Source organism: Nomascus leucogenys, chromosome 17 (assembly GCF_006542625.1).
Source record: "Nomascus leucogenys isolate Asia chromosome 17, Asia_NLE_v1, whole genome shotgun sequence".
Lineage (NCBI taxonomy): Eukaryota > Metazoa > Chordata > Mammalia > Primates > Hylobatidae > Nomascus > Nomascus leucogenys.
In genome coordinates, this window is record NC_044397.1 from 166246 (window position 1) to 179733 (window position 13488).

The 13488-nt window shown below is 41.6% G+C and overlaps 1 protein-coding gene across 3 annotated transcripts in view; it reads right to left on the reverse strand.

Moving 5' to 3' along the window:
• STK38 (serine/threonine kinase 38) overlaps positions 1-13488 on the reverse strand; it is a 54863-nt gene that overhangs the window by 16279 nt on the left and 25096 nt on the right. For all 3 annotated transcript variants that reach the window (XM_003276897.3, XM_030795669.1, XM_012496503.2), the window contains 3 exons: positions 11836-11919; positions 7527-7650; positions 5157-5311 (listed from right to left, as the gene is read on the reverse strand). In XM_003276897.3, coding sequence (XP_003276945.1) covers positions 5157-5311; positions 7527-7650; positions 11836-11919 — 363 coding nt within the window. The remainder of the gene's footprint in view (positions 1-5156; positions 5312-7526; positions 7651-11835; positions 11920-13488) is intronic.

Here is a 13488-nt window from a genome sequence, read left to right on the forward strand (position 1 = left end):
CTGTTGGTGTAAAGGGGCATCTACAGACCTGCACCCAGCTGCCCTCCTCCCCTGCTTGGCCTCCCTCATGCTTCTTGGCACCCAAAGTCCGGAGGGGGCTGAGGCTGCAGGGGGCTGGTGTGTCAGCACCGCCCCAAGTGTGTGCACACCCGACCAGGTCTCAGTAGAACCCAGGCTCGGCCTCAACTTTGCTCTGAAATTGGAGTGGACACCAGGAGCACAGACAGGTCAGGCAGCAGGAGCAGGTACTTCCAAGCTCATGGGCTTCCGGGATGCCCAGGTATGCAGCTGTGGTTGGGCAGCTGCAACTGTGCCTGGGAGGGCAGGGCTCCCGCTTGTTCCCAGCTCCTGCCAGCTCCATGGAGCACACAGCCCTGACCGCACCTCCCCCACTGCAGCTGGCATCTTCCCAGCAGAGGCTCCAGACAGGCCACCGCTGCCATCACGACCATACTGTATTCCAATCATAAATCTCTAACTTTATAATTTTCATAAAGGAAAATGCACACCTTCTATGAGTCAGGCACCTTGATCAATGCTTTGTGTTGTCTCATTTAAAACTCCTAAACCACACATCACAGACTTAGAGCTGTTAAATGAATTGCCGTTAAAATGGCAGAACCAAAACCAGAAATCAGCCCATGCTCTTCCTCCCAGACCAGGATTACTTCACCCTGCCACCTTATCTCATCTGGAAAATGAAAGTACAGGTATCTTTCTGGCAGGAATGGGCATTAATGTATGTAAGACTCCTAACACAGTACCTAGCACATAACTAGCCCTAAGGAAAAAGTAGGTATTCTTAGGGTGGCAAAATTTTAAGAGAGTTGAAATCAGAAATATAAGAGGAAATCCTGATGCTCAGAGATCTACCTTGCTCAGGGTTACACAATCAGAAGTGGTGTGGCCAAAATTTGAGCCCAAATGACTTCAATGTCTGTGGTCTTTCCAGAATACCACCTTTCTCAAGGACATCATCAGGCTTAAACATACAAATTTTCCAAGATACAAGGCTATAGGAGCCCTGCTCAGATGGGTCAAATTTTATTATGTTTTGTTTCAAAAGAAATCCAATTAGGTTTGGATGTGTGTATGTACGTATGTACACAGCAAGGTAAATTGCCAAACAGGGACAGCTTTGAGCCTATTAAACTCAGTATCTTTTTTTTTTTTCTTCTTTTTCTGAGACACAGTCTCGCTCTGTCACCCAGGCTGAAGTGCAGTGGCGCCATCTTGGCTCACTGCAACCTCTGCCTCCCGGGTTCAAGAAATTCTCTGCCTCCCGGGTTCAAGAAATTCTGTGCCTCAGCCTCCTGAGTAGCTGGGATTACAGGTGCCCGCCACCACGTCCGGCTAATTTTTTTGTATTTTTAGTAGAGACAGCGCTTTACCACCTTGGCCAGGCTGGTCTTGAACTCCTGACCTCATGATCCACCCGCCTCGGCCTCCCAAAGAGCTGGGATTACAGGCGTGAGCCACCGCACCTGGCCTCAGTATCTTTTTTTTGCAGATTTGCAAGTAACTTATTCTACAAGCCAAGGAAGTTTATAGTTCTCATGATTACATATCTTACCTGGACAACTCTAAGAAAGGACTAAGAAAAACTGTTTTTGGCTGGGCACAGTGGCTCACGCCTGTAATCCCAACACTTTGGGAGGCCGAGGCGGGTGGATCACCTGAGGTCAGGAGTTCAAAACCAGTCTGGCCAACAGGGTGGAAACCCCGTCTCTACTAAAAATACAAAAATTAGCTGGACGTGGTGGTGCACCCCTATAATCCCAGCTACTTGGGAGGCTGAGGCAGGAGAATTACTTGAAACTGGGAGGCAGAAGTCACAGTGAGCCAAGATCACATCACTGCACTCCAGCCTGGGTGACGGAGTGAGATGCCACCTCAAAAACAAAAAAAAAGCAAGAAAAGAAAGAAAGTGAAACTTTTTAAAAGCAGTTCCTGGAGCACATGCTATAAGCCTAGCCTTTCAGGGAATTCTACAGCTATTCTGAGTATGCAACAGGAACTCAAAACTCCTACATTTTTAGGACTATAATCTATGTGGCTGAACACAAATCAACCTGCTTATGAGAACATTTTGCTACAAGTGTGAGCTAGCATAATATAAAGGGCAAACCTGCAACTAACAGGATCCCCCATTCCTCTTCAGTTAGACCGAATCCTCAAGTTCTTTAATATGGTTGCTGGATCTGAACACAGACTACAGGGGACAAAGAAGCCAGCACTAAGGTACCTGGGGCACCAACCAGGGCATCTGAACTTTGAATCACACAAGGTAGGGCCAGTGCTTTATTAAACATATATCTGATATTAATGACACAGGAAAATATCTAGCATTAATATTTTAATGTTTACACAGAATACAAAGCTATTTACTTTTAGGATGCTAACTTTATATAAATGACACAAACAGAAAGGCATCAAAGTGATTACAACAAAATAGTTATCTTTCAGTGATGAGATTATTTTTCTTTTTTTTTTTTTTTTGAGATGGAGTCTCACTCTGTTGGCCAGGCTGGAGTGCAGTGGCACAATCTTGGCTCACTGCAACCTCCGCTTCCCAGGTTCAAGCTGATTCTCCTGCCTCAGCCTCCCGAGTAGCTGGGATTACAGGCACGTGCCACCACACCCAGCTAATTTTTTATTTTTAGTAGAAACGGGGTTTCACCATGTTGTCCAAGCTGGTCTCCAACTCTTAACCTCAGGTAATCCACCTGCCTTGGCCTCCCAAAATGCTGGGATTACAGGCGTGGGCCGCCGCGCCCATCCAGCGTAATTTTTCTTCTTTAATACTGTCTGTATGGTTCAAATTTTCTACCATGTTTATGCATTATTATTATTATTATTATTTTTTAGATGGAGTCTTGCTCTGTCCCCCAGGCTAAAGTGCAGTGGTACGATCTCAGCTCACTGCAACCTCCACCTTCTGGGTTCAAGTGATTCTCCTGCCTCCACCTCCCAGGTAGCTGGGATTACAGGTGCCCACCACCACACCAAGCTAATTTTTGTATTTTTAGTAGAGACAAGGTTTTATCATGTTGGCCAGGCTGGTCTTGAGCTCCTGACCTCGTGATCCACCCACCTTGGCCTCCCAAAGTGCTGGGATTACAGGTGTGAGCCACTGCGTCCAGCCTTTTTTTTTTGAGGAGTCGTCTGGCTCTGTCACCAGGCTAGAGCACAGTGGCGTGATCTCGGCTCACTGCAACCTCCACCTCCCGGGTTCAAGTGATTCTCCTGCCTCAGCCTCTCGAGTAGATGGGACTACAGGCACACTCCACCACGCCCAGCTAATTTTTGTATTTTTAGTAGAGACGGGGTTTCACCATGTTGGCCAGGATGGTCTCGATCTCTTGACCTCGTGATCCGCCTGCCTCAGCCTCCCGAAGTGCTGGGATGATTACAGGCGCAAGCCACCATGCCTGGCCCCAGCCTTTTTTTTTAACCAACCTGTTCCCATATCCCCCTCTCTGCTACACTCCCTAGCCTTTGGTGTCCACTATTCTACTCCACTTCTGTGCATTATAATGAAGAAAAAAGCAGGTGGTGGCTCACACTTGTAATCCCAGGACTTTGAGAGGCTGAGGTGGAAGGATCTCTTAAACCAGGGAGTTTGGGAGCCAAGCGAGACCTCGGCTCTACTAAAAATTAAGAAAAAAAAAAAAGGCCAGGCTCGGTGGCTCACGCCTATAATCGCAGCACTTTGGGAGGCCGAGGCGGGCAGATCACAAGGTCAGGAGATAGAGACCATCATGGCTAACACTGTGAAACCCTGTCTCTACTAAAAATACAAAAAATTAGCCGGGTGTGGTGGCGGGCGCCTGTTGTCCCAGCTACTCAAGAAGCTGAGGCAGGAGAATGGTGTGAACCCGGGAGGTGGAGCTTGCAGTGAGCAGAGATTACACTAGTGCACTCCAGCCTGGGCAACAGAGCGAGACTCCGTCTCAAAAAAAAAAAAAAAAAGGTACAGTGGCATGCACCTATATATAGTCCCAACTACTCAGGAGGCTGAGGCAAGAGGATCCCTTGAACCCAAGAATTAGATTGCAGTGAGCTATAACTGTGCCACTGCACTTCAACCTGGATGACAGAATGAGACCGTCTCAAAAAACAAAACAAAACAAAAAAAACAACAACTTCAGGTCTTTCAAGGACAGCAAAGCAAGAAAGTTATCAAAAGACAGCAAAGAAGAAAAATACCCTAGAAAATAAATTTACTTTTCACCTTACAAGAAAAATTCAGTCAAGACAACAACTCTGCTTAACAGAAAACAACATTCGGGAGTTTTAGAGATGAACGGGATTTAAGGGGTTTCCTAGATCAGTATTTTCACTTTATGGATAAGAACAATGAGATCCAGGTGGTAAAGAGATTTGCCAAGGGTTATCTAGCAAGTTAGTTGGCAGCACAGGGATTATCTTCTAATTTGCTGTAAGTTTAGGAACTAAGCAACTAAGCTTATCTGCATGTCTAAAAATAAATATAAACAGGCCATTTAAGAAGCTGGGCAGGGGCGTGGTGGTGCGCGCCTGTAATCCCAGCTACTTGGGAGGCTGAGGCAATGAGAATCGCTTGAACCCAGGAGGCGGAGGTTGCAGTGAGCCAAGATCGCGCCTCTGCACTCCAGCCTGGGCAACAGGGCGAGACTTCATCTCAATTAAAAAAAAAAAAAAAAAAAGAGGCCGGGCAGGACTCTTCTTTAAGCAGAGAGCATGATTTGGAACCTGGACTTTGTTACAGGTTCTTGTTGTTACTGCATTTCCTGCTTCTTGGCTGGGTTCCTCATTAACTGATGAGGTTGCCCAACAGAAGGGCTCTAGATAGGTGATGTATCAGTAACAGTTAATTATATGCTAAGAGAAGATGACTTATCTTTGGCTTTATTACAAAATTGCCCTCTACATCAATTTTGCTCTTATTTTCAAGAGTTTCCTTTATTTTTAAGAGAAATGTTCAACCAAATTATAGAATCATAGCCTTTCAGAGAAAGGAAGTGACGGCAAACTTACCTGTTTAAAAAAAAAAAGAAAATCATGACAAGGCAGGCACAGCTCGCCCACTGGGATGACCAAAGGGGCGCAGGTGTTAAAGCAGAGGCTGCTCAAATCAGTCAATGTGCATAGTTCATGCCAATGCCCCCCCATACCTTGCTATCCAAAAGAAGGTTGTCTGGTTTGATGTCTCTGTGGATGAATCCAAGTTGGTGAATAGAGTCTATGGCTAATACTGTTTCTGCTATATAAAACTGAGTCTCCTCTTCTGTCAGAGTGTCTTTTTTCATCAACAAGGTCATCATGTCCCCTGGAAACAAGAAGATACAAAGCCACCACACACACACACACACACACACACACAAACAATGTACGAGTAAGTACCAATTTTCAGATATGTCTTCCCTATCTGCCAAAATAAGGCAGCTAAACAGACCTCTTCTGTGTGCCAGGGATAGACCCACATTGCCAACATGAGAAGAAATGGGATTTTCACACCTAAGCTAGCTAAGGTTGATCACTAAGCTGTGATTTCTATTTTACTTTTGAGAGAAAATTTCTCCCACACTTTAAAAAACAACTATATTTTCTTAGGATAATTTTTTGGACTCGGGGTAAAAAGCTGCTTTACTTTTCACTTTGCCTGAACAAATATCTGCAAGCTTTTCTGCATCTATAACTAAATGGCACTTCCACACAGATTGTATTGCCATTGTTATAGAGAGGCTGAAATGCCAAATAAAAATGTAAACACTTGGACAGGCTGAAAATAAGCTTTCCAACTTCTATTCACAGAACACAAACAAATAAAAAGGACTTGGGTAGCAAAGCATTAGTCAACAAAAGCTAAAAATGAACTGAAAATGCTATACACTAGAACGTGCAATAACTGCCTCCTGGAAGAGTACAACGAACACCTCTCAAGGTCAGTGCTTTTTTTCTCTAGTGCGTTATTATAGGTATTTAAATGGACACCAGTACCCGTTATGTAACTTTTAAAATATAGTATCAGTATTCTAGCAGTTAAAAGGTAACCTCGTTAGTTTTCTGCAAAGTCAAAATTTCATCATTTCTGTCTAATACCAGCAACATAAAATGGCAGAAAAAGATTCAGGTCCTAACTCAACAGTGAGAAATGCAAAGAAAACATGTATAAGGAATTTAAAACTAAGAGAAAACAGTAAAGATTCAGTTTAGACCTCACATAAAGCCACTTATGTTAGAAAATAAGGAAAAGAGAAAGAAACCTCTGATTTTAACAGCATCATGCTGCTTTTTCAATTTCATTTCATTTAGAACATTATGTTTTGTATTATTGGAGAAAAGTAGCTATTTTTCCCTCAGGCAAAAATTAAACCATTTATTAAAGTGCTCTTTTTCAGTCCAATACTTAAAAAATACGATTTCCTAATCACTCCTGGCAGCCCTTCAATCTGGAGGCCCACCAGACACATGGAGACAGTGCACTTGGGCTGCTACCCCAGTAAGGTAGCTATATGGCCTTAGTTCTGTGGCTCAGGAGAGCAGTCAATGGGGCCTCGCCTGTGCAAGTTTGCCCAGATGATTGGAGAGCTCAGGCCAGATGCTCTATGGCTCTGCAGGCCAGCTCCACCAAGTACAAAGGGCAGGGTCCAGGAGACATGAGAAGCTACGGAAGATGGTACAGGTTGAGGCTTGAGGACACGTTAGGAGCTGGTAACCAAGTTGGCTCTTACTCTTATTTAAGAACTGGCATCTAAATGTTAAAAAAGTTTCTCCTCATTCTACCAGACTCTTTTCTAACATTAATCAACTGTTTATTTTTTATTAAATGTGTTTCTTTATTAAAAAGTATTGATGACCCTAAATCTAAGGGTTGTCACAAAAATCAAAATATTACGCCACAATTATAGGAACCAAAAAGGAAAGTTTTGTTTTGTTTTTTTTTTTTCCCACCAGAGTTTGCTCAGTGTTCATCTGCTCACTGGGAAACAGACTGCTTTCCTCAGAACAGATGGCACGTTCTGTTCTGGGTTTACTTTGGAGCTGTCTTAGGAGACGATCATGCTGAGTTACATAAAACTTAAAATTTCAGAAATGAGAAATTTTTTCTGGCTACTAATATAGGTAACAAAAAATTCACTCCTTATTAATATGTTATACAAAAAGAAACAAAAATTTGGAGCAAAGAATGTTATAGCTTCAATGTTGCGACTTGGGTTATTGATCATATATGATTCCCTTTGACAGGAGAGCAGGCAGAGCACCCTAGTTTATTCCTATATATTTTAAAAAGAAGAAGAAAAAAAAGAAATGTCCATCTGAAATCATGTGAATGAATGAAAAGGTTACTTTCATGGCACTAAGATTGTAGAAAGGCACCCCAGCACAAGACAGGTTACTGACTTCCTTTATAGACCTAAAAAAGGATATAGAAAGCAACTTTGTGAGCACATTTAAAAGTAGAAAGGAGGGTTAATTGTGATGTGAGAGAAAGAAACCACAGAACAAAAAGAAAAAATGACCTTTCATCGTCAAGTAATTACCTCCAGGCAGGAACTCCATGATTAGGTAGAGGTTTAGCTTATCCTGAAAACTATAGAACATTTTCACAACCCACAAACTGTCTGCCTCCACTAGAATGTCACGCTCCGCACGAATGTGGCCAACCTGGAGGTATATGCATTTGATTAATGACAAAGCTTGCTCTGCTTTATTAGATTGTATATTTGCTTAAACAATTTAAATACTGTGTTTAAATACTGTTTTGAGTATTTAATCGTGATGATACAAAAGATCCAATTTCTGCTTAGGCAAACCTACTAACTCAAAATTGACAACATTTAATTTGAAGGTATTCAGTGATGAAAACTTGAGTGATGAAAGGCTTTAAAAAATGGCAAAATGAATGGCTTTAATGCAAATAGCAACTTTAACATTGCTATAAACTGAATCTCTGATTAGTTAAAATGACTACTCTTTTGCATAGAGTTTTGTCTAATAATCTTTTATGATAAAAGTAAGTCCCCAAAGTGAGACTCTTGCAAGTTCTTCCTCGGGTCTGCACTAGTAGTATCTGCAAAGACAGTGAGCTCACTGACAATTCTGGAATGCGATAATACCACGGCATTTAGTTCACTGCTATGTGCTCAATCAATCCTTACTGAATTTAAATACAAGAACACCTATGAAAAGTTGTAGATTCAAATTAATGACATTTCCAGTTTTATACTTTTACTGAAATATCTATAAAGGACCAAGTTGTAGAAAGTTTGAAAGAACCGGAATTATTTTGTTAAAGCAATGCTTTATTTTCAAATTTGCCTTATTTACTTTAAATGCAGAACAGTAATCAAACATCACTGCATATTATCAAATGCCCCTCCACACTTTTTTTACGAGATGGGGTCTCACTCTGTCACTCCGGCTAGAGTGCAGTGGCGTGATCATAGCTCACTGAAGCCTCAAACTCCTGGTCTAAAGTGATCCTCCTGCCTCAGCCTCCTAAGCAGCTAGGATTAAGGTGTGTGCCACCATGCCTGGCCCCTCCCCTCTTTTTTAAGTGTCACAAGGTCTAAACTGGGTTGATTCAGATCTAAATTTATTAAGACTCAGTCCAGGCTGGGCGCGGTGGCTCACGCTTGTAATCCCAGCACTTTGGGAGGCCGAGGCGGGCGGATCACAAGGTCGGGAGATCGAGACCACGGTGAAACCCCGTCTCTACTAAAAATACAAAAAATTAGCCGGGCCTGGTGGTGGGCGCCTGTAGTCCCAGCTACTCGGAGAGGCTGAGGCAGGAGAATGGCGTGAACCCGGGAGGCGGAGCTTGTAGTGAGCCGAGATCGCACCACTGCACTCCAGCCTGGGCAACAGAGCGAGACTCCGTCTCAAAAAAAAAAATAAATAAAAAGACTCAGTCCAATCCCTGAATAGTGGTTTTGGTCTTAACATATGCTACAGGTCTTGACTTTTTACAACATATTCTGAAGTAAAACAAGTACCAAGGTTCACAAATTGGCAAATTTAGTCCATGGCTGTTGTTTGGTTAATACAATGTTTGATACGATGCTTGTTTTATTGACATGTCTTTAGGGAGACAAGGCACTCTTCCATTAGTCTTCCATTTCAACACAGATCCTACCCTCTCCCCTGGTCTTATACCTAACTTGCTTCAGGCTTCCATGCTAACTCTTGGGGGCCCAGAGGCATCTGACTTTATGTATTTGAGTTTTCAGTATCTACTAAAATCGTTCTTTGGGGAATTTTTTTAAAAGCTGCAACTGTACAGAAAACCTACATCTTTACATCTGTACTTATGGTATTGGGGTGGGAAAAAATGGACAATAAGGGTGAAAAGAAACAGTGCTATGAAACACAATGAAACCAAGTAAAGCATCTGCTTTTACTTGACCTTAATACAGAAGCAAAGCTTTTGGGAAACAGTAATGTTGCTTGCTGCCCCACAGCCATGGCTAGGACCCAGTCACTACAAGACATTAATACAGTAGAAGGCAGCCTTCATCTGCCTGTCTCCCCTGGCTCCCATTAAGGTCCCTACCTACTGCAGGGAGCAAGAGAAAAGGGGAGGCACTACAATTACCACTTGTCACTCACCCTGGAGGACACAATAATGGTGACCACAACATTTCCTGTTTGTCAAGGGGAAAGCTACCATGAGCACATCTTGCCCTTCTCTCGAGGCTGAAACAGTAGCTAGAAACCACATGGTTTGAAAGTGAAGTTGGTTGAATATAGATTAAGGGAGGGAAGAGTCTGAGGTGCAGTTTATACAACAAGGTTCTCTTTCCCCTATTCCACAAATATTTAATAAGGTGGGGAGTTCTAGTTGCTATCCTGTGCCCTAAGAAAGCAGAAATAAAAGCCAGTTTTTTGTCCCATCAATAATTCTATACTGGCATCACAACTGAAGGTTTTCCTTTTGCACTGGAAGAGAAACATCAGAAGCTAGTTAGATGTCATGTCTTACCCTTTAAATTTTTCCAGGTAGCAAAAATTTCCACCACGTGGAGCAGAAAAATAACCTGAACTCTCAGTGGGTAGCTTTAATTCCTACCCAGTTTATTTAGTAAAAGCAAACAAAAAAACAATTTTGCCTCTGCACCTATACTTTGTCAGCCCTACCCCAAAATGGTGATGAATTTGCACTGGTCTGCTTCCATCTTTTATCTAGCACAAACCCAATGCATGCTTCTTCAAGATGGCTGAGCCAGGCAGAGTCTGTGGCCAGAGACTTCAACTGGCTCATAATGAGATCTGTTAAGTTGAGGAGTTGAGTTCTCAGCTAAGGTGAGCTAAACAATTTAAGTTAATGTACCATTTAATCCATAAGTTAATACATCATTTAAAATATTAATTCTAATAGACAGTTCTTTTACTTTCATTTAGAAAAGTTTTAGAAACTGATTTTGAAGGCACAATATTCGAGAAAAGGCTTTTTACACATTATGCCTGGATCATCCTCTGTTAGAAACCATGCGGGGCACCTGGTATACATAAAATTACTACCTGAAAATCATATGTACTTTGTTTTGCAGTATTACTCTGACTGCTAATATTTAATAAAAAGAGGTCTTATGCCTTGGTTAAAACTGTAGGAAACATATCTTGCAAAAACAAAACTTACTCATGAGATGCAAACATACTAATTAATGCAGAAGCTTTATATTTTCCTTCTCAGGATTAACTGAAACTTTCTCAGTGCCTACACACCCATACCACACACTAATTTGTAGACAGTATGTAAGTAGGCTGGTCTACTATGAATTTTGAAAAACGTTGCTGTTAGCATAAACTATAGTGTCTCAAGACTTACCGCCCGGGTATTTGATACTCTCAACTGAAATTCCTGGGAGTCTAAAGCTTCTCAGTAACACATGAAAATTCGAGAGAAAATAAAAATTCCATATTTTGGGGTGGCATTTAAATGAAGACAGGGAAGACCAGTGATTATATCTCCTCTCAAGAGGTAGAAAGGATTGGATGTGGGGCCAATCTCCATCCTCCCTCTTTGGCCCTAAATTAGGAGTTCTCCTTGTCACAAGGTCTCCATGTTCCTATAACGTCAAATCTTTTACAAGACATTTGCAGTCATCACCCACTGCAATCTTTTCTTAAGCAACCAGCTACATTAAACTAGATTTATAGAAAAGTCTATTCTTGCTTTTTAAAATATACTTTCCAATATTTAAAACCTTATTTATTTTGCATAAGGCACTTTATAAATCGATTTGCAAACCAGGTTTTGGTTTTAGAAAGTATCCTTTATCATTAAAGGAGAATTTGCATTGTTCTGCCATTTGCATTATATTTTTCAAATTCATTCAGAAATTAGAAGGCTGGTCTTTTTCAGGTACCGATGAGCTACCTAGAAGACTCAACTTTGGTTTAGGTAAACAGAATGAAGCATATAAAGACCCATTTTGACTATAAATTCCAAATTCTAATTCCTAGTCCTTAGTTATGAGATATATATACAATTTCTATTTCTCAGCATTTGGTAAGAAACACACTATCACACCACGTATGACCTCAAAAAAAAAAAAAAAGGCTCTCACAATAAGGACATCTTGTGATCAACTGGAAGACACAAGTAAGAGCTGCTTTTGGAACAGATTTTCAATTTTTAAAAGATTGCATATAACCTATAGGCATTATTTGTGATTTTAAATATGAACTGCTTCTTTGTAGGGGGGAAAAGGTAGTATTATATATACAGTCATACATGACAGAGCTAAAGAAAACTGTAACAAAAATATATATTTCAATTAAACAAAAAGAAAAGTTTTAGGAGACAAAAATTAATAAGCTAAAAGCACTGCTACAACTGTGCTTTACCTGCTCTTTTTCAAGCATATCTGCTTTACGGAGTATTTTCATTGCATACACATGCCCTGTATCTTTCTTCTGAACAAGCCGTACCTAAAAAGTTATAAAAGAAATGCCAAGTCAAAAACTCGTACTACCAAGCTAATGCTTTCATGTGTTATAGGACGCAATAATTAACTGAAAGAGTATTACAATTTTAACATGAGCAACTATAGTAATAACAAAGCAGAAGAAAATGCTTTTCAATGTTCCAAAATGAATACATTACGCACAGTAAAGTCGATGCTGGAAACATCCTCAAATATCTCTATACCTGAACAGCTTTGGTTCCTTAGCTGAACAAACCAATCTAATTTAAAACCTTCAATTTCAAATTTATGGACTCGTTACACCCCTGACGTATGTCATCTAGTCAGCTCAGAAAATCTAAGTAAATGATTACAACGATGTTTAATTAAAACAAAAGCAGCTGTGCATGGTGGTGTATACCTGTAGTCCCAGCTATTTGGGAGGTTGAGGTAGGAGGATCGCTTGAGCTCAGGAGTTATGAGCTATGGTGCATTATGCTGATCAGGTGTCTGAACTAAGTTCAGCATAATATGGTGACCTCCGAGGAGCAGGGTGGTGGGGGGGCCCCACCAGGTTGCCTAAGGAAGGGCAAACAGGCCCAGTTCAGAAATGCAACAGGTCAAAACTCCCATGCTGATCAGTAGTGAGATCGTGCCTGTAAACAGCCACTGCACTCCAGCCTGGGCAACACAGCGAAACCTTGTCACTTAATCATAATAATAATAACAAAGTGAAACTTCATGCATAGGAAAAACGTCTGGAAAGAAAAACAAAAAATTCAGGCCAGGCGTGGTGGCTCACACCTGTAATCCCAGCACTTTGGAAGGCCGAAGCAGGTGGATCACCTGAGGTCCAGGAGTTCAAGACCAGCCTGGCTAACCTGATGAAACCCCGTCTCTACTAAAAATAAAAAAATTAGCTGGGTGTGGTGGCAGGTGCCTGTAATCCCAGTTATTCGGGAGGCTGAGGCAGTAGAATCACTTGAACCCGAGAGGCGGAGGTTACAATGAGCCGAAATCAAGCCATTGCACTCCAGCCTGGGCAACAGAGCAAGACTCTTTCTCAAAAAAGAAGAAAATTCAAAATGTGTAATTAGGGAAATTGTGTTTTATGCAGTTTTCCTTCTCTTTTATGTTTTCCAATGTTTTTAAAGAAAATAGATAATTTTATGAAGAAAATTTACAACCAAAAGAAAAATTTCACTGCAAGTTCCTGCATGTCCTCCCCTCTTCTCCCAAAATAAGTAGGTTTTCTTCTCCCTGAATCTTTCTTCATGAAAGCTCTTTCGGAGGTGGTACTATACTTTTCCCTCTTTCAAGAAGCCAACAGGAATTCTGAACACTGAGGGATCAATCTATCACCTGTGCCTCTAAATATTATTCACATTTCCCCCGGGGTACCAGGTTTTTTGTTTTGTTTTGTTTTGTTTGAGATGGAGTCTTGCTCTGTCACCCAGGCTGGAGTGCAATGGTGCAATCTCGGCTCACTGCAACCTCTGCCTCCAGGGTTCAAGCAATTCTCCTGCCTCAGCCTCCTGAGTAGCTGGGATTACAGGTGCGTGCCACCACACCCGGCTAATTTTTCTATTTTTAG